General features: G+C 41.2%; 1 protein-coding gene across 1 annotated transcript; it reads left to right on the top strand.

Annotated features, from left to right (window-relative positions):
• The first annotated feature begins 2,993 nt into the window (after nucleotides 1–2,993).
• zfta (zinc finger translocation associated) lies at nucleotides 2,994–16,275 on the top strand. Its single transcript, XM_061912389.1, has 5 exons — nucleotides 2,994–3,489; nucleotides 9,474–9,950; nucleotides 10,104–10,481; nucleotides 10,735–11,166; nucleotides 13,690–16,275. The coding sequence occupies exons 1-5, from the start codon at nucleotides 3,297–3,299 to the stop codon at nucleotides 14,160–14,162; spliced, it is 1,953 nt and encodes a 650-aa protein (XP_061768373.1). The 5' UTR covers nucleotides 2,994–3,296; the 3' UTR covers nucleotides 14,163–16,275.
• Nucleotides 16,276–22,609: the final 6,334 nt, after the last annotated feature.

Here is a 22,609-nt window from a genome sequence, read left to right on the forward strand (position 1 = left end):
CGTGAGCCCAAGAATCGATATTGAGTCGAATCGTGGGACACCCAAAGATTCGCAGCCCTATAAGATATGTCTTAGTTGCCGATGTGGATTTATTGATTTTTAAATAACGCCAGAAAATAACCTGTTTTGTACAATACCCAGTAGTGCCTAAATGTGTTTCTGTTTAGTATTTCTCCAGCAATGGTCATGTGGTGACATCAATGATGGTATTTTGAGAGGTAATCATTGAAGTCGGACATCACTGAAGGCCTAGGTGGGAAACGCACTGCCCGCCACTGCAACAACGAGGGGTCAAATTCAGTGAACAACTGCTCACTTGCTAGTAGGATATAATAGAAGATACTTTATTCATCCCACAATGGGGAAATTATGCAGTTGCAGTACAGATGCAAAAAGTCCACAAAAATTAAACTAAAAACAATGGCGGCGGGCTAGTGGGTAGCCTAAAATGGAGTCAGCTCTCTTAGTTGCTTTGTAGGATCTGTATTCTTGCTTCTGGCCGTGTGGCTTCCCACCCCAGCGGACATTGCTGTGGAGCACTGCAGAAGCCACCGTGGTGTACAGTACTATATGTGGGTGTTGAAATTGTGTTTTTGTTTTGTTGTTTGTCTATGCACCACGCAATCGTATGCGCACACTATTTATTTATTGTCGTTTTTTGGGGGGGTTTCCATTGTTTCTTACTTTGTAAATGTATGTAGAAATGGCGCCACTGAAGTGGTGGCAGCTGGTTGCATCAGTTCTGTGCTGCATTTAATGCCTTTGTGTTTTTTTGATGTTTCCCTCTTGTTTTCCTGTGATTATGTTCCTTTAAGTAACCCTCTATTTGACATTTTCTAATATAAATCTGCTACATCGTGCCAGCAACTTGAGGGTTCCAGGTTCGGTCCCCGCTTCCGCCATCCTAGTCACTGCCTTGTGTCTTTGGGCAAACACTTTACCCACCTGCTCCCAGTGACACCCACACTGGTTTAAATGTAACTTAGATATTGGGTTTCACTATGTAAAGCGCTTTGAGTCACTAGAGAAAAAGCGCTATGTAAATATAATTCTATATTATTTTCTCCCCATTAAAAATGGTAATATTAGGTGGTGAAAAAACTTAGTACTAGTTTAAGTTAAAGTACCACTGATAGTCAAACATACACATTAGGTGTGGTGAAATTACCCTCTGCATTTGACCCACCCCCTTGTTCCACCCCCTGGGAGGTGAGGGGACCAGTGAGCAGCCACGGTTACCACGCTCGGGAATCATTTTGGTGGTTTAACCCCCAATTCCAACCCTTGCTGCTGAGTGCCAAGCAGGGAGGTAATGGTCCCATTTTCATAGTCTTTGGTATGACTCGGCCAGGGTTTGAACTCACAACATACCGATCTCAGGTCGGACACTCTAGGGTACTGTAATTGCTTCTTTCTGTACAATTTTTTTTAGAAATGTTGCATTGTGAAAATGTAAAATGTGTTTTTTTTAATAGATATTGTCTGGTGTGTCGTGGAAGATTATGTAATTTCACCTAATTGGGTTTAAAATATTTTTGGCAAACCAGTAATTATAATCCGCAAATGTGCTGTTGTTGAGTGCTGTCTAGACTTATACTTAACTTCCTTTTTATTGTCATTCAAAGTTTAACTTTACAGCACAGAAAAGAACGAAATTTCGCTACATAAGCTCATGGTAGTGCAGGATAAAAAAAAGCAATAAGGTGCATATATAATTAAATAAATATATATGAATAATATATGAATATACATATAAAATAAATAATAATACATTTTATGTGCCAATAAAATAGACGATATTTTGCAGCAGATAATATGGATGAACTCTAATATTGTAATAGATGGAAAGCCTTTCTTTTGGAAAAATATGTTTGAAAGCGGAATCATTTTTTATCAATGATATAACCAATGAGAATGGTAAAATATGAAGTATGATGAATTTAGAACTATGTATGGTGATGCTTGCTCAAGCTTTTCTTTAAATCAAATAACTGGAGTAATTAGGAAAAGATGGAAACAAATAATTAATTATGGAACTACTAATTTACAAGTTTGTAAACCTCTAATAAGAAATTATAGCTGGCAAAAAGGAACTAAAATCCATCCATCCATTTTCTACGTCTTATTCCCTTTTGGGGTCACGGGGGTTGCTGGCGCCTATCTCAGCTACAATCTGGCGGAAGGCGGTGTACACCCTGGACAAGTCGCCACCTGATCGCAGGGCCGACACAGATAGACAGACAACATTCACACACTGGGGCCAATTTAGTGTTGCCAATCAACCTATCCCCAGGTGCATGTCTTTGGAAGTGGGAGGAAGCCGGAGTACCCGGAGGGAACCCACGCAGCCACGAGGAGGACATGCAAACTCCACACAGAAAGATCCCAAGCCCGGGATTGAACCCAGGACTACTTGTGAGGCAGATGCACTAACCCCTCTGCCACCGTGGTGCTTAAGTTAGTATTATTTATTTGTTAATTAAATTGATTTAATTTAAGTGTTTATTATTTTTGTTGTCATTTTTAAACATCATTAAGTCCATCCATCCATCCTTTTTCTACCGCTTGTCCCTTTTGGGGTCGCTGGAGCCTATCTCAGCTGCATTCGAGCGGAAGGCTAGACAAGTCGCCTCATTAAGTCATCGGTTAGTATTGTTTATTTTTTAATCAACTAAACTTTGTTTATGTGAAGTGAATTATATTTATATAGCACTTTTCTCTAGTGACTCAAAGCACTTTTACATAGTGATGCAAGTCATATTGTTGAAGGAGCAGAAATGGCCCTTTGAAGTCACAACATGTGTACTACACAGCACTAAAACAAACGCCATGCAAAGATGCTAACACAGATAGCATTGATGCTTGCATTTGAACAGAACCAAATGTCGTGGTTCTTGCGACAAGAGCATTACTGGAACCAGCGGATTAATCTGCATTAGCTGCCTGCTGCCCCACTGGGCGGCGTGGGCTTCTCGTCAGCGACGCTACTGTCTCTTTAAATTTACCCAGGAGCCCCTTAAGGAGCCCCAGGGGCCCCTAGTCCGGCTCCCCACCCCGAAGACAAGCAAGAGCCTTAAAATACATGACTGGAGGCCCGGGCGGGGTTTTTTTTTTTTGGGACACGAAACAGGACGCTTTTTAACGGCTCGTGTGTGTTTTTCGGGATCCATGTTGTTGGTGTGAATTGCTGAAAAGTTAACTTGGATGCCCAACACGCACGTCGTACTACACACACATCGTTAGTGCTGCTGTGCGATGCCAGATGCGTGTCGCCAACACGTCCGTGTGCGAGTGACATGTCCCACTCCGACGAGGAGGACGGCGAGCGGCCCAGGCGTCAAACCGCGGCCGGGCCGGTGATGGAAGACACGGCGCCCGGGGACAGCGAGCCTGTGGACCTCCGCCGTGGCGAACAGGCTAAGCTGCTCTCATTAATAATAATCAGCGGGGAGGAGGAAGAAACGACCCACGCACACAGTGACCTGGGAGGTAATGGTACATTTCACACTTTCTGTTGTTGCGTGGTACTGTCAAATGGACGGCGATTGTCGTCGGATTGTCGTCGGGGACAATACGCTAGATCGGCTTGGCCCCTCTGTGTGGCTCCTGTAAACAAAGGCTCAACGGCGCCATGGCACGTACAGGGGCGCCCTCTTGCGGGGGACGGTGGAACTACCACTCGTGTAACGATAAACCATTATTAAAGACTTCAAAGACTTCATAGAGCATATGCAAGGAATTAAACATGCCAATGACATTATGAGCTCCTTGATATCAACTCAATGTTTACAGATTGCCACACAAAGTTGACAGTGCGTACGAGTTTCTTTCAGCAGCAACGTGACATAAGGGGGGCCTCCGGGAATTCAGGGCCCCCGAAAAATCACATTGGGCCACCACTGGTCCACGATCCGTTTTTTGGGGTGAAAATGTTGATTTGTTCTTGCACCCTCCGATCCCCTATGGCAGGGGTAGGGAAGCTATGGCTCGAGAGCCAGATGTTGCTCTTTTGATGACTGCATCTGGCTCTCAGATAAATCTTAGCTGACATTACTTAACACAAGTAATGAATAATTCCGCTGGTAATCACAATGTTAAAAATAACGTTCAAAATATAAAACATTGTCATGCATTCTAATCCATCCATCCGTTTTCTACCGCAATTGTTCAAAAAATAACAATGTTATCAAAGAGAATTAGAGACTTATTATACTCAAAAAAAGTTGGTCTTACTTAAAAAATGCACGCATTTAGTTGTATTCAGTATTAAAAAATATGATATGGCTCTCACGGAAATACATTATAAAATATTTGGCTTTCATGGCTCTCTCAGCCAAAAAGGTTCCCGACCCCTGCCCTATAGCAGTGGTCCCCAACATCCGGTCCGGGAACTGGTACCGGTCGGTGACGCATTTGCTACCGGTGTCAAGCGAAAGGAACATTAAATAATAGGTTGTACTTGTATAGCGCTTTTCTACCTTCAAGGTACTCAAAGCGCTTTGACACTACTTCCACATTTACCCATTCACACACACTGATGGAGGGAGATGCCATGCAAGGCGCTAACCAGCACCCATCAGGAGCAAGGGTGAAGTGTCTTGCTCAGGACACAACGGACGTGACGAGGTTGGTACTAGGTGGGGATGTAACCAGGGACCCTCGGGTTGCGCACGGCCACTGCGCCACGCCATCCGTTTTAAATCGTTTATAAACGACTGCATTTTCTCCGACTAACTTACGTCTGTCCCACCAGACACAACAAAAAGCATGTTTATAGATGTACAATAAAACTCCTCATAGAAAGTTACCATTTTTTATAACGTTGTGACATGATATGATGCACATTAATGAACATATAAAAATAGAAATGTGACAGATTGTAGCCAAAGGCTGTTTTCCTACTGCAGTTTACAATCAACCTGCTGGGGATCTCATTGCAAAGAAACAAGCGTTATAGTGAGTTGTATTTTTCATGCACTTATTTTTGCTGTATTTCTCTGGCACATGTGGAAAGCCGGTCCGTGAAAACAATGCCTACATTAAACCGGTCCATGGTGCAAAAAAGGTTGGGGACCCCTGCCCTATAGTATAACTAGGATTGAAGTGGTTAACAGGTCTGCCTTTTTAGTCAGGAGATTGGGATTTTAATTTGTTTAGTTTGCATGTTTTTGCAAGAGTTCTCTCATGGTACTACCTTATATGCATGTTAGGCTAATTGAACAATCTAAACGAGCGTTAAAGTGAGTTGTATTTTTCATGCACTTATTTTTGCTCTATTTCTCTATCACAAGTGGAAAGCCGGTTCATGAAAATATTGCTTACATTAAACCGGTCCATGGTGCAAAAAAGGTTGAGGACCTATAGTATATTTAGGGTCTGCCTTTTTAGTCAGGAGATCGGGATTTTAATTTGTTTATTTTCTATGTTTTTGCAAGGGTTCTCTCAAAGTACTAACTTACATGCATATTAGGCTAATTGGACAATCTAAACAGTGCGTTAGTGTGAATTGTTGTTCAATACAAACGTGAATACAATTGTTGGTACCATTTTGTAAAAAAAAAAAAGAAAGTATCACAACTAGTAATAATTTAAAAAACTATGCTGAGTATTACTTCTACGAGACAAGCCTGAAGATTATTGGCAGATCACATCGTTAGTAGGTTTGCAGACACAAAGATGAAGCATACAGACTTAAGAACATCCCGTGTAACATAGAGGTTATGTGTTTCCGACACAGGATGTTGCGACATCTGAAGACTATCAAAGCATTCTGGAGCGAAATGTGTTGCAGAGAGCTGTTTCTTTGGCGCAGGTCATGTGTCCTTCAACAGGACAATGAGCCAATCACGGAGCCATGAACACCAAAGAAAGACTAAGGGCCAAACGTTTAAATATTCTGAATTGGCCTGTTTTAAATCTAATTGGACATTGTGGAAATAGCTGCAATGTACAGTTTGCAGAAGGCATCCATCAAACCTGACAAAGGGTGCAAGAGATAATTAGATTACTGAGAAATACAGAAATTGCTTGAGTACAGTAATTGATTGGGAAAAATATTTAGAGAAAAGGGCTGCCAGGCAATTGTCATTTGTTTTTGGAAAAGTTCAGTCTGCCTACAATTTAAAAGCGATACCTGATTTATTTTGTTATTTTTAGTAAACTTCTTCTGTTTTTATCTATTTGTGACATTCCAAACATTTTAGTGATTCTTGTGGGTTTTTCTTTCTTTGGCCAAAGTGTACCAAGAATTTCAACCATGTGTAAACACTCCAGGGTTAGTACTGCCTTTCATTCTCAATCAACTGGGATAGGCTTAATCTCATCCGTGACCGTAATGAGAATAAGTGTTATAGCAAATGAATAGATGGATAGGTGTCTCCATAAGTGTAAGAACCAGGCAGAAGTGTGTCCTCCGATATTGGAGACGGACTTATTTGTCTCATTCAACAAATTATGCAGAGGAAGAGTAAAATGTTTGATTTTAAAATCATTGACTCTCGTGTTTTCAGTCTGCGGCTCTGACTCGAGACACTGCAGGGGATCTATAAAACAATTTCCATAGATACGACTTGTTTATAACGTCTTGCTGTTAGTTTTCATGCATATTTACAAACCACGTCTTTTGAGTGAAGTTTAATCTTGGCACGGTCACTTTAAAAATCAGTGAAATTCCTCCACCACAAAAAGTTTGAAACAGCAGCAAGACTTGCTGTTTTTTTTTTGTTTTTTTTAAAGTAATCTTAGCATGTATAACGATTACACAACACCGAATCCTACTCGGCCAAATGTCAACACATATGACATTATATTAGATAAGATGTTTAAAAGGTCGTATGAAGACAATATTGCACAGAGTAGTGAGACTTTTGAAGCAAGCATAGGAGAGACTGAAAAGCTCAATTAAGGTCATAAAGTGATGATTAGTGTAATATGTATTAGCCTATTATTGCTATTTAAACAACAATTATAAAAATTGGAAGAACTGTAATACAGGTAGAGAATCAGAGTGCCAGGGAGAGCCTCTGGGTGTGGCGTAAGATTATATTAATTAGAAAAGACATTATTGATTAGAAAAGATCCATAAAGGACAACCGGTAAGGATTGATATCTTGCTGATTTTTTAAACATGCATTTAATTATTTCATTATTTCCACAGTTATATTTTATTGGGGGTTAAGGTTTGAGGTTATAGTTATCTGTTAGGTTCACGCCCTTAGATGTCACAAGTAAGAGTAGGTACCAAATTTGGTAAATTTATAGGTACCGACCAAAATCCGTCAGTACTATAGGGTACCAATTCATGTAAAGTCAAACAGTACCACATTTACTTTGTTACACGTGACATCACGGCATCGGCTCAAGCACTTGTCGGGCAAACCAGCGTATTCGTGGGAGATTGTGTTTTTTTTCATGCCAACAAATGAAGCATTCCTAATATAAAACGTTCACTTTTCAAAGTCCGCTAGCTTGATGCTAATTTACTTCCACATATATGCTGCTGATTTGCATTGGCATTTTTACATGGCAATTTCAATACTTCCGAATTTGGTCAATAAAACTACACTGGAACAAATTCCATCCATCCATTTTCTACCGCTTGTCCCTTTTGGGATCGCAGGAGGTGCTGGAGCCTATCTCAGCTGCATTCGGGCAGAAGGGAATTTACACCCTGGACAAGTCGCCACCTCATCGATGGGTTCCCTCCGGGTACTCCGGTTTCCTCTCACCTCCAAAGACATGCACCTGGGGATAGGTTGATTGGCAACTCTAAATTGGCCCTGGTGTGTGAATGTGAGTGTGAATGCTGTCTGTCTATCTGTGTCAAATGCCCCTCTTAAAAAGAGTAAACAATAATACGGGTTAAAAAAAAATAGTACAAGTTAAGAATCTGCCAATGGAACAAATCCAAATTGCTTTGGTAAGATTTCTTGAAATTATACCATTATATTTAAACTTTAAAAAACTTGAAAGTGATCTCAAAATTAGCAATTAAAACTAATTATTTGCAATACTGACTAGTATTGTGATGTTTTGCGTCTTATACCAAAGTTAAGGTGCTCAAAAGTAGTATTTTCTTCCTCAGAAGATCTAATACCTAAAAAGAAGGTATTATTTCTCATAGAAGAAATACTTTTCAGGGGATTGTGACTTGTATTAAGTTTGTTTCAATATTTTGAAGAGAAATTGGAAATATACACTTGGTGAGATTATTAGTGTTTAAGGTGTACAACTAAATTACAATTAAACAGCCTGTATGTAATACATGCAAAATTAATGTTACCGACAAACACTTTGGAGGGTTCAACAAAAGACCAGACTGGCACATTAAAAGTAGTAGCAAAACAGACTACGACAACATAGCTCGGACAAACTAAAATTAATGCATACATGCAAATGACTCAACTAGACGGCATCAATTCAGTGTTAAATGTTACATAAAGAAAATTGATTTCATTATTAAACTAATGAACCCCACACGATCACAGACACAATACAGAGAATTGGTACTGTTGAGTACCAGTATTGATTCCCAGATACCGAGAATTTGTGTCGTATTGGTTCAAATGTGGGCAGCACGGTGAAACAGAGGTTAGTGCATGTGCCTCACAACACGACAGTCCTGGACTCGGGGTCTTTCTGTGTGGAGTTTGCATGTTCTCCCTGTGACTACATGGATTCACTCCGGGTACTCCAGCTTCCTCCCACCTGGGGATGGATTAGATTAGATTAGATTAGATAGTACTTTATTTATTCCGTCAGGAGAGTTCCTTCAGGAAAATTAAAATTTTCAGCACAATCCCATTCAAGATCAGACAAACGTTACAGGGAGACAGAACAGGATGGCTGACGGGTCTACCGGCTTCCAGCGCCCCTTACAAAAAAGGTGAGATACAGGTAAACAAGTGGGGGGGAATGGGAGAAAAAAATAGAAGATTAAAATAAAATAAAAAAGGTAGGTTGTTTGGCAACAATAAATTGGCCCGAGTGTGTGAATGTGTGTGTGAATGTTGTCTGACCATTTGTCTGTGTTGGCCTTGTGATGAGGTGGCGACTTGTCCAGGGTGTACCCCGAATTCTGCCCGAATGCAGCTGAGATAGGGTCCAGCACCCCCCGCGACCCCAAAAAGGACAAACGGTAGAAAATAGATGGTTCCTCTACAATTTATCAATCACAAGCTAACTGGGCAGTTAGCTTAGCATTAAGTGACAAGAAGACAAGACATTGGGTTATAAAATAGACTTGACTATTAGGTGTACATTTCTATGGGAAAGCACTTATATGTAGAATCAGAGGTGCAGTTTCTGCTTCTAAAAAGGTACAAATTGCAGTCCAATAATTAGTCCTCCTGTGTTTTAAGTATGGACCTTGACAAACAGAAATGGACCTCTATTTCTGTCATTGAATCTTAAATCTGGTTTGGATGGGTGATGGACATTAAAAGTGCATCTGTGTTGTTGTTTGGCTCGCTCAGAGGAAGACACTTTTGCTAATGGTCACGCTGATGAAGAGACAGAGGCAGGCACCAGCTACTGGAGCATCACTGAAGATCCCAACCAGCCTCTCCTCCTCTCCCCGAACCCCCGGCCTTCAAGGCGCAAAGCCAGGGTGCGGCGCGCCTCAAGGCCAGGTATGAGCCGCATCCCGGGCCGTGACCACCGCCGCTACTACCACGAGTATTGGCGCAGTGAGTACCTGATGGACTTTGACCCCGAGCGGCACGGGATGATCTGCATGGTGTGCGGCAGCTCGCTGGCCACCCTGAAGCTCAGCACCATCAAGAGGCACATCAGGCAGAAGCACCCGGACTCGCTGCTGTGGAGTGCCGCCGACAAGGAGGTGATCCGCTCAGGGTGGGAGAGCCACCTGAACCTCGGGGGAAGTCAGAACTCATACGGAGCCTCGCCTCAGAGAGATGACGACTCGCTTGACTCGAGCCATCATGCTGCGGGTGTGTACCACTTTACTCACTAGGACTATTTCTACATGTTAAACCTAAAATTTGATTGTTTTTTTTTTCTTCCACATCAATATGTACTGCCCTCTAGTGGTATCATAGCAAAGGCCTAATGATTACACATCTTACTGCTTTTTTTTTTTGCAGAGGCTGCACATGCTCTAGCTTCTGAGCAGCAGCAGCAGCAGCAGCAGCAGCAAGTACTCGCTCTCAGCCCCTCTCCACATTTTGAGGCAGCGGAAACTCAGAACGCAGCGATGAAAATGGAGCAGGACGTAGCCGGGCCTTCCACACGCACCCTGGAACTGTACCTGAACGCCTCGCTGCACTCCTGGTTCCGGCAAGAGTTCCTGATGGAGTATGAGGCAGAGCCCGGTAGACTGCTGTGCATGGTGTGCGGAGCCCAGCTGCCCTCGCTTCACCTGGACATCATCAAGAGTCACGTGTTGGACACCCACCCCGACTCGCTGGTCTACAGCTCGGAGGAGAAGCACTGCATCTTGCAGGCCTGGGCTCAGACACACAGTGAGAAAACCTCTACAATTAAAAATATTTGTTTCTTTGTGCTGACAGGCTGATGTCATCAGCATAAATCCAACCAAGTTTATGTGGCTCAGTGTTGCTATGGTAACAGATTGAGCTGTTCAGCGTTAACATTCCACAGGCCAACTAAGAGCTCAGCAGAGCCATTAATCAGCCCAGAACAAGTACCGTAATGCTTTGTCACACTGTAGTTGTTGATTATTTTGAATTTGTTTATTCCCTTTCTTTGTAACAGATGAGCGTGAAATCTCAATCAAATCTGAGGCAAACACCAAAGACGACAACTTTGAGTCCAATCACACCAACTCTGACTTGAGCCAGGAAGTGGACGGCTCACTGTCTCAAGATGCTTGTCTCATCCGCGAAGATGGCGGGGTGGAAACTCCGTCGGGACTGCAGCCCCTGCACCAGCCCAGGAGGCGTCGTCTGTGCGGGGGCAACCCTTGGCGGCTCCGCCTTGACTACCTAATAGCGTACGGGCCCCAGGGCCGCGGGACCTACTGCATGGTGTGCTCTCAGGTTCTGAATGAGACCAAGGTCAGCAGTTTCAGACAGCACATCCAGGAATGTCATCCGGAAACCACCGACCTAAGTCGACAAGAAAGAGAAGCAATGGCGGCAGCCTGGACCAAAGACTATTCTACTGACCACACCACAGCACAAGACGGTGAGAGCATCACTCACTCCCTTTCATTTCGGAATATTTCACATTAAAAGCCTTCAGATGTCCTCGGTTTACAACATTCCATGCTGCCATAAACCATTCCAAAACAAAACTTTGGCTCTTAAACAGATTTGCTCGAGAACTAGTTACAGCGTGCTCGGTGGAAAAATACAGTTGCTGGAATAGGTGCATGAATGCAGTGTGTGCCTCGTATGAGATGTAATCTTTTGCTGCTATGGGTAAACCGACAAGGGAAAACATCGCTTAGGATTAATTATTTTCTTTGCACTTTGTAGATCTCCCAAGCTAGGCACCGTGTAGAAAAGGACATTTAGGTGAAGTTAAACTTTCTAAAACGATCAGTGGAGAAATCAACGTTCAACACATAGAACGCCGCAAACATCACGGATGACAGAGATGATGTAGTGCATCCGGAAAATATTCACGGCGCTTCACTTTGTCCACATTTTGTTATGTTACAGCCTTATTCCAAATAATTTTTTGTCTTTAAAATTCTGCACACAACACCCCATAATGGCGATGTGAAAACATTTTTTTTTTAGGGATTTTTAAAAATGTATTAAAAATAAAACTAAGAAATCACATGTACATAAGTATTCACATCCTTTGGATGAAGGCAACATAAATTACTTGAGTTTGAGTTTATTTGGAAGATGCGTGCATACAACATGATACATCACAATTTCCAGTTTCTCTATTCAACATGTTCTAAAAGGAGTAGGAAGAAGCAGAGCTTATATAATCCTAGCCCTTTTTCTTTACATAGCAGTTGCTAAAACTTTTTTTCACTTCCTGTTTTTAATTTATTCACAATATATTCCACCCCCACCCCACCTCCCTTGTTTACCTGTATGTCATCTTTTTTGTAAGGGGCGCTGGAAGCCGGCAGACCCGTCAGCGATCCTGTTCTGTCTCCCTGTAATGTTTGTCTGATCTTGAATGGGATTGTGCTGAAAATTGTAATTTTCCTGAAGGAACTCTCCTGACGGAATAAATAAAGTACTATCTATCCATCTAATTAATTACAATACAAAGAAATGAATAATAATTAGTGAAGTAAGTTATATTTCATATGGTGAGATGAGTAGGATTAGTAAAATGTATGGATGGATGGATGAAAGAAATTCAGAATGTGTATCATGGTTCTTCTTCTTTGTACTTTGTAAACACTTAAAGTTGGAAGAGTGTCTTGAAGTTGATCATATTAGTACATTGTTTGATTTCTTTGCTTAATCCATTCCATATTTTAATTCCACATACTGATATACTGAAGGTCTTGAGTGACAGGAAGGACTTGTGTTTAGTACAAAGATGTTTATGCATGCTTAAAGGCCTACTGAAACCCACTACTACCCACCAGACAGTCTGATAGTTTATATATCAATGATGAAATATTAACAGTGCAACACATGCCAATACGGCCTTTTTAGTTTACTAAATTGCAATTTTAAATTTCCCGGGAGTTTTTCCCTGAAAACGTAGCGTAATGATGACATGTACGCTTGACGTCACGGGCTATTAGGAATATGAGCACTGCGCTCACACACAGCTAAAAGTCGACTGCTTTAACGGCATAATTATTTTGGAGATCTGTGTTGATGAATCTTTTGCAATTTGTTCAATTAATATTGGAGGAGTCAAAGTAGAAAGATGGAGTTGGGAAGCTTAAGCCTTTAGCCACACAAAAACACGGTGATTCCTTGTTTAAAATTCACGGAGGTGAAACTTTACTATGGATCAGAGCGGACATGGATCCCAACTGAATGTCAACCAGCAGGTTTCGGTGAGAAAATTTTGGTTAAAAAGTCGCTTATTACCGGATATCAGCTGAGCTTGTTTCGCCCATAAAGCTGCCGCCGACTTCCCTGAGACACTGCGCGTCAACACCCAGCCGTGGATGTACATTTCCGACTATCAGGTACTGTTAAACTCACTAAAACACTAGCAACACAATAGAAAGATAAGGGATTTCCCAGAATTATCCTAGTAAATGTGTCTAAAAACATATGAATCCGTCTCAATTCAATCGTTTTTTTTTTTTTTTACTTGTTTTTTTTTCTTGTTTTTTTTCCTAGTCCGTCACTATCAATATCCTCAAACACGAATCTTTCATCCTCGCTCAAATTAATGGGGAAATTGTCGTTTTCTCGGTCCGAATAGCTGTTTTTGTTGGAGGCTCACATTGAAATCAATGTGAATATGTGAGGAGCCATCAACATGTGACGTAATCGTCTGCGACTTCCCGTAGAGGCAGGGCTTTTCTCCTAGCACCGAAAGATGCGAACTTTATCGTGGATGTTCTCTATTAAATCCTTTCAGCAAACATATGGCAATATCGCGAAATGATCAAGTATGACACATAAATGGACCTGCTATCCCCGTTTAAATAAGAAAATCTCATTTCAGTAGGCCTTTAAGCTTATGCTTCCTACTCATGTTTTTTGGCAAGATTGTATAACCACAAAAGCACCCTCTATACCACTATTTTACCTCCTCAATCTGCAGAAGTGAGCTCAAGTGAGGCCGCTGTCCTAAATACCACAGGAGGCCCGAATGAGGACGACTCCCCTGACATGAAAGTATGCAGCCAAGCGACGACGGAGGATGATGATGATGAGAGCGCAGCAAAGGACAAAGCCACAACCTCTCGTCACAGCCACTACCCAGGGAAGGACCAGCGGCGGAATTATCAGGCGCGCTGGCGCTCAGACTTCCTGATGGACTATGACTGCCAGAGACACGGACTCATATGCATGGTGTGTGGAGCCACGTTGGCTACGCTGAAGGTAAGCACCATCAAGAGGCACATCCAGCAGGTGCACGCCCACTCCCTCTGTTACAGCGCCGAGGACAAACAGCATGCCATGCTGACCTATGACCAGAACTCCATGCACTTCATTCACTCGGATGACTGTTTCTTGTCCCAAGACCACGCCCGCGCCGACATAGGGACCTCCCCTGCCCATGTTGACACATAGAAAAGACTTCGAACTGGTCACATTATGACGGACTCTAGTGCATGCACACATTGCAACAAAGAGTCATTTTGACATCAAGATGCTGAAGGCTGCAAAATACAGTCAGTTGAGCTCTGCTTTGTCAAGGTGCGTTCACACTTGTAGTCTCGTGCTCTGGTCCGGAACGAAAATGTAAAAAAAAAAAAAAAAAAAAAAAGTCCAATGGTGCTTACTTTAATATGCTATGGTTTGGCATTGATTGTTGTCATCAAACCAAATAATGGTCTCTGTTAAACATATGCAAAAAAACAAAAGTCACGCCTCGATTGGACTTGGAGATGGCATTTCTGAAAACATTGCCAAACTGTAACGGGCAACACCCAGTTTTAGTACTTATTTATTTAAACCGGACCAAAAAAGACAGGTGTGAACGCACACTAAGACGCCAGCTCGGTCAGACTGGATTTGGTCCGCATGCTGCTGGCCTCACCAAACTTGCAGCATCATCTAAAGTGACCCAGGCTGTCCACTTTTTTTTTTTAATGGAAAAAGTGTAGTTGTAGTATTGACCACTTACCTGTCGTGGAATCCTCCCAAGGAAGCGATCTGAGGTATTTGTTTATGATCTTCAACTCTCAGGACGTCGGAAGAAAAAAATGTATGAGAATCAGCACTTTTTACCCACAAATGTATGGACCATCTCTTCTGTGCGGCCACCTGAATGAACTACGTGAACTAGTGTTGCTTAAGACAATGAATTCCAGCAGGACTTTGCATCTATTTAATACATTGTTTACATCAGCACTTGTAATACTAGAGTTCTCTCCGCTGGCCTCCATCATCCAACCATCTTGGCCTAAAGCTGCACAAAACGTGGTGTAAACGTAAGAAATATTAACATTTCTTTTACTTTTGTAAGACCACACATGCAAGCGCAACAAACTCTTGACACCCAATTTTCAAATGAACAAATGCAACTGAAGTATACACAGAAATTAGAAAGAAAACTCACTTCCTGACCCGGAAAATATCTCAGGGATTCTGTCATTGTTCCCAAAGTGTTTTTAGGAAGCAGGAATACGGAACAAAAATGACATTACAGGTGGTCCTTGGTTTGCGACGTTTCGTAGCGGCAACACACTCCCATGAATTACTTTCAAAACATGGTTTCGACACAAGCAGTTTTGGTTTGAGGAGGCGTTTCATTCATAAGGTGGAGGAATTGTGCATATAGCTGCACTCCCTCGCCCACCTTTCGCCCTTCTTCATGGCTCTCACTTCAGCGTAAGGCAGATTCTCCCGCTGAAGAAAAGGAAAACCACCAACACCATTTAAAAAAATGCAATAAAAGGGGAGAAATGCCAACAGGGGCCACATGGCCGGTCAAGCCGCCACAACCATCATCAAGGATAAAGATAGTATCCTTCAACGTGAGAAGAATTTGCGCCTAATGAAATCCAGTGATATGTTTTTTAATTATTACAATTTCATTTAATCCTTATATTTAATATTTTAATTACTGTATATTATATTTCCTTCTTATACTCTGTGTTGTGATAGTGACGTCATCTGACGTCAACATAATGAATTTGTAACGTGTCGTGTCAACGGGACTCGCTTGTGAACCGAGGACCTCCTGTATTTGAGCCACTGCTTGGAAATATTTTAGTACTATGCCGGAGAAAAAAGAATAGATCGGTAATAGCTTACCGATTGGAAGTCGCCAAACTACAAACATTCAAGTGAATTGTTACAATTTATAAGTTAATATTTGAAATGAAGTAGTAATTTATTTGATTTTGTCCGTCCCAGAGTGTGACTTGCGTTAAAGTGGCACTGAATTTTGTTCTATGTAAATGATTGAGAGAGGAATGCTAAATTGAGTGTAACAAGAAGTGACCAGCAAATATTGTGATTCACACAAGTCCTCTTTCCAACTCTATTGGTACACTTCAATTAAACAAAGTGCATTGCTTCACTCCCAAGAGTTTTAACACAGCACTTAAATGATTTCAAACAAATTGTTGACTTGTTGCATCTTCGTGTTTTTGTGACGTCAACTTGCCTGTCATCTGTACGTGGCCTCAATGGGAGAAGGTCATCTCAGCCTTTCAATAAATACGTATTATACTCAGCACCTGGAGACTTGACTTTTGAAACATTCCTTTGAACATAAAACGTAACTGTATCGTCAAGCTTGCTGTAACTTCTTTCCTGGCACTGACAACAGTCAATAGATGCCGGTGTTCATTATTTTTAATGTTTCGTTTGGATAGATGACCCAGAATGCATTTTGTGTTGACTTCCATCACGGTTGGGCTGCAATAAACTCACAAAACGACCTAACTCCTAACAAAATAGGGAAAACAAAACGATAAGCCCAATGTAAAGAGGAAAAGTTGCAAGGTTGATACTAATAATTCATACTACAAAGCTTTGAAAGAATATCGGCGTGGGCCCCTCTACCCCATTATTTCTTACCTCCAATGTTTTGTTTTTCAGTGTTCTTAACACTGCCGGGTTTAATACACCAAATTAGTTTCCTTTTTTACGATGAACTACTTAATAAGTCAGAGTATTATCATGTAAATTATGTATCATTGTGTGAATGCAAGTGCATTCACACATGTTTATTATTATTCCGCCACAAAAGTTTGTCGCGCTCTACCGTCCACAGTTTTCATCCGATCGGAAAGGTTCAAGTATCAAAACGTTCGGCTCGATCGGGAATCCTGAACTCTGACAGAAATGTTTTTAAAATATCCTGGATTACCCAGAATTCACAGCTTTTCGGGACATTTTGCCCATTGAAAAAAATGTGCCAATTTTCAAACCTGCACATCCCACATTTGTCACACAATTCGAACCGTTCCGCCATCCACACACTCCACTCAACTTGGAAAATCATTTTCCAAGTTAAAAAAATTCCAGGTATTCCCAGAATTCCCGTTTATCCAAAGACCTATTTTCACCACTTCCTGGAAAGTTTTCACAGTCCATGTTTTTCAACCGTTTTTGACCATTCCACCTTCAAAAACATTGCTCTATTTTTCGTGTAAACTCCTGGTTTTCCCGAAAATCAAGGTATTCCAAAATACCCATTTTCAATTCAAACTATGCCAACATTTTTTAACTGATACTAAAAATTCTTAAACCAACCCATTCATATCATCTAGGCCAGGGGTCGGCAACCCAAAATGTTCAAAGAGCCATATTGGACCAAAAATAAAAAATAAAAATACGTTAGTAGCCGCAAAATATTAAAATAATTATATAAGTGAAATGAAAGTAACACATGATGTAAGTGTCTATATTGGTGATATTAAACTCTTAATCGTGAGGTGGGTGTGGTATTTGGATTGAATGTTGTTCATGTTTGACAATATCTGCTTCACAGGTATTTGTTTTGTTTGCAACAGCCACCTTACCTACAACTTACACCACGCCATGCTGAAAGAAAAGTGTGTCGCAGGCTGACGCAAATCTTCATTGACAGAAGTGTTGAAATTTGATATTCATTCTACACGCTTATACAACATTGGAAAACAGTCTTTCTGTGGCAGCATCGGAGAAAGTTATACATGTAAACCAGGGGTGCCCACACTTTTTCAGCAGACGTGATACTTATCAAATGACCAAGTTGATGTGATCTGCCTCATTTACAGTACAGTCCAAAGGTTTGGACACACCTTCTAATTCAATTGGTTTTCTTTATTTTCATGACTACCGTATTTCCTTGAGTTGCCGCCAGGGCGCTAATAATTTAAAACCATCTTCTCACTCCTGCGCTTACCAAAGGCATGCGGTAAAAGTAAGCATGCGCTAATTATTCTAAAACCTCTTCTCACTCCGGCACTTACCAAAGGTATGCAGTAAAAATATGAGTGTGATGTAAGCTTTGACCTTAAATCCTACTGAATAGCTCTTAATTTTCTTCCCTTTATGCGATTTCAAATTACCTGTATTGAAATCAGCCTTATCCATTTTGAAAATGATGACAGGGGAAGTGTCACTCGCGACGTCACCAGTTTGACCAGGCGGTAAGTAAGCATGCCATAACTATTTTGGGAAGTGAGTTTGACCCGGCAGTAATTCAAGGCAGGCGCATACTATATGCCCTGCGGCAATTCAAGGACGTACGGTATTTACAATGAAGATTGTCACCGAAGGCATCAAAACTATGAATGAACACTTGTGAAGTTATGTACTTAACAAACAAAAGGTGAAATAACTGAAAACATGTGTTGTGTTCTAGTTTCTTCATAAATAGCCACCCTTCGCTCTGATTACTGTTTTGCACATTCTTGGCACTTCACTTCACAGGTGCCATAGTTTTGATGTCTTCAGTGACAATCAATCAATCAATCAATGTTTATTTATATAACCCTAAATCACAAATGCCTCAAAGGGGCTGCACAAACCACAACGACATCCTCGGTAGGGCCCACATAAAGGCAAGGAAAAACTCACCCCAGTGGGACGTCGGCCATAATGACTATGAGAAACCTTGGAGAGGACCACATATGTGGGCAACCCCCCCAGGGGACCGAAATCAATGGATGTCGAGCGGATCTAACATGATATTGTGAAAGTCCAATCCATAGTGGATCTACCGTAACCGTTAATGTTAACAATGTACAATGTAAATAGTTGTGAAAATAAAACGAGAGAAAATGAGAGGGCTTCACGGTGGTAGAGGGGTTAGTGCGTCTGCCTCACAATACGAAGGTCCTGCAGTCCTGGGTTCAATTCCAGGCTGAGGATCTTTCTGTGTGGAGTTTGCATGTTCTCCCCGTGAATGCGTGGGTTCCCTCCGGGTACTCCGGCTTCCTCCCACTTCCAAAGACATGCACCTGGGGATAGGTTGATTGGCAACACTAAACTGGCCCTAGTGTGTGAATGTGAGTGGGAATGTTGTCTGTCTATCTATGTTGGCCCTGCGATGAGGTGGCGACTTGTCCAGGGTGTACCCTGCCTTCCGCCCGATTGTAGCTGAGATAGGCGCCAGCGCCCCCCGCGACCCCAAAAGGGAATACGCGGTAGAAAATGGATGGATGAAAATGAGAGGTTTTGTCCAAACTTTTGGCCTGTAATGTACACGCACACACACACACACACACACGTGTGTTATTTACCTTATTCTGATGACTTGAGTTACTTGGAATCAGACAGGATTTGCAGTAGTTGCTGATAAACTCCACAACTTTGAATTTACTTTGTGTGGGGGAACAGTCCTCCTCTCTTTCCAACACCACATGAAAGTAGTTGCTTTTATCGTTTCATTTGTCCGTCTTCCATGCTCATTTTCATACCGTTTGTAAGACACATTAGAGTTAACTCCTTAGCTGCTAGCTTGTATGCGATAGCTTGAGACTTTTATTTTGTTAGCGCAGGCAGGATGGAGCAGCACTTTTATTGTGAAAACAGGAACTGTGCGGTCGGTCTTTACAGTTCTGACTGCCGGTATGGAGAGTGAGTTGTTGAAATAAAAGGGGTTACTTACATTTAGAACGATCGTTTTCCCCCCTTTCATACTAAACTCGCAGCAGCCAGCGTCATCGCACAAGATCCTCGATGTCAACCAAGTAACGTCGAAGTGAAAATTGACGATCAGTAATGTTTTGGGCTACTTTTCTATTAACTGTTTCTTGCGATCGAGTGACACACCCTCACCAATCAATTGATAGCTCGCCATCGATGTAATGGTCACCCTTGTTGTAAACAAAGTGCTACGTCACAGGCCACACAACTACGGTGCGTTCATGAACTGCCGAAATCAGGACAAAACGCTATCGCCAAGTCCTCTCATTAGTTAAGCATGAACGCAAACATATTAAACAGTGGACTTTCTAACAATTAGGAAGGTTTGTGTCACGTTTGTCCTCCTACAGAAACCACATTAAAACAAAAAATATATTTTCTTCCATTTTTTAATTTTCATACATTTTTGAAAAAGCTCCAGTGAGCCACTAGGACAGTGGTTCTCAAATGTGGGTACGCGTACCCCTGGGGGTACTTGAAGGTATGGCAAGGGGTACGTGAGATTTTTTTTTTAATATTCTAAGAATAGCAACAATTCAAAAATCCTTTATAAATATATTTATTGAACAATACTTCAAAAACATATGAATGTAAGTTCATAAACTTTGAAAAGAAATGCAACAATGCAATATTCAGTGTTGACAGCTAGATTTTTTTGTGGACACAAATATTGATGTTAAAGATTTTTTTTTTTGTGAAGAAATGTTTAGAATTAAGTTCACGAATCCAGATGGATCTCTATTACAATCCCCAAAGAGGGCACTTTAATTTGATGATTACTTCTATGTGTAGAAATCTTTATTCATGATTAAATCACTTGTTTATTTTTCAACAAGTTTTTTATTTTATTTTTACATCTTTTTTTCCAAATAGTTCAAGAAAGACCAATATTTTGCACTGTTATACAATTTAATAAATCACAAACTGATGACATAGTGTTGTATTTTACTTATTGATCTCTTTTTTCAACCAAAAAAGCTTTGCTCTGATTAGGAGTTACTTGAAATAAAAAATGTTCACGTACATCACTGAAAAAAGGTTGAGAACCACTGCACTAGGGTGACGCTAAAGAGCTGCATGCGGCGACCTAAAGTCGCGGATTTTCGACCCCTTATCTAGGACAATTGTGCTAGTGTCCATATTGTCAAAAATTCCTGTTTTTTCCGAAATTCCAGGAAATTCCCATTCAAGTGAATGAACATATTCAAAGTGCTACAATGCCCTATATTCTCAAATGTTGCACAATTTCTAAACCCAATTCCGACTTTCAAACAATACACCCACACTACCCATCCAATATCCATCCATCTTCTTCTTCCGCTTATTTGAGGTTGGGTTGCAGGGGCAGCAGCGTAAGCAAGGAAGTCCAGACTTTCCTCTCCCCAGCCACTTCGTCCAGCATTTTCCGGGGAATCCCGAAGCCTTCCCAGGTCAGCCGGGAGACATTGTCTTCCCAACGTGTCCTGGGTCTTCTTCATTAAAGTGAAAAAAACAAACAAACTTGAACTCACAATTTGCAGCATCTATTCGGCGCCGTATAAGCCAGTCGGCTTATTCGAGTGGAAATGGCGAGCATTTGATAGCCAGAAGAACTGCACAAGCTTCCGGGGTTGGCCGAAATAGTCTCACAAGATGTAGTTTCTCTTTAAATATCCTTCTTGAAAATGGCCTCGCAAATATACATCTGCCGCCTAATCAACGTTTTGTTCTCCGTCTCTGCGTCGGGCTACGGCGCAACACTTCCTGCATCCTTCTGAATGGAAACTTATGAATGGATACTCCTTTTGGAATGACGAGTATCCAATCCCAGTTTCGTTAACATAAGGCTATTTAGACAGGCTGCTGTCAACAACTTGTGACCTGATTGGCTATCGCAACTGTCTCTCAACTCTGTGTTCTCACATTCATCCGCTGACGGTCCCGATGACATAGCCAATCGCAGGACGCAGAAATATCCCATTCAACTTGAGGCCATCTACAAAGCCTTACTGACAACTCGTCGTGATCTCATTGGCTATTGTAACTGTCTATCAACTGTATGTCCCCGTTCGCTTACAGTGCACGGACGCCCGCATTGTTGATCCTGAGGGCCCTGGGCAGATTTGGTACAGCATGGCAACATAAGCTAGCTGAATTCTGATTGGATACAAACTAAAACTAAAAACAGCACTGGAAGGAGCATAATATGACATGAAGAGGATATGAATAATTGTCTAGCTATTTAGGGAAAGTAAATAAAAAAAATTTTTTATCTTTACTTATGATCATGATTGCTGGCCCTGACGGCACAACACTGTATAATTAGCCAAGATGATGATTAACGTCTTAGTCACTGCTAGTGCTACAGCAGTTCACTAATAAATCAAGCAGTCCTACATCACTCACTCACCGTCACAGGCAGCATTGGACTGCAAGGGGGGAGAGTTTACTCAGGAGTCAAACTGTGATGAAGCAGCTTCTGTTATTTCTGGTACAACAGAGCATAAACGTTTATTGTCCCATTATAAGTATTGTAAAAAAATATATATTTTTTATGGAAAAACTGATGCAGAACTAACTTGTCCTTGAACAAAATCTAAATGGGCTTCTTAGCACTGTAGCTCGAGGTGGTGAGCTTCATTTTCCCCAGACAAAACATCTTTTTAAACAGTCAAAACTGTCTAAAATTCTAAATAGTCTTTTTACTTTGTTGTCAGCTAATATACTGTCTTTTATTACATATTGCTGTGAAAACAAATATATTTGAAAATTAAAATTTGATGCATAAAGGCTATTAAATGTCCCACTAATAACACATTTTACATGACCACATTGAACACATCATGAGAACTAACTGACCATCAGATGCTCATAGTTAGTAGTTAAAAGCATCATTATTCTGTTACTCGAACTATTAATAATGTTAATAATAATATATAAATATATAT

This window comes from Nerophis ophidion, linkage group LG10, assembly GCF_033978795.1.
Source record: "Nerophis ophidion isolate RoL-2023_Sa linkage group LG10, RoL_Noph_v1.0, whole genome shotgun sequence".
NCBI lineage: Eukaryota > Metazoa > Chordata > Actinopteri > Syngnathiformes > Syngnathidae > Nerophis > Nerophis ophidion.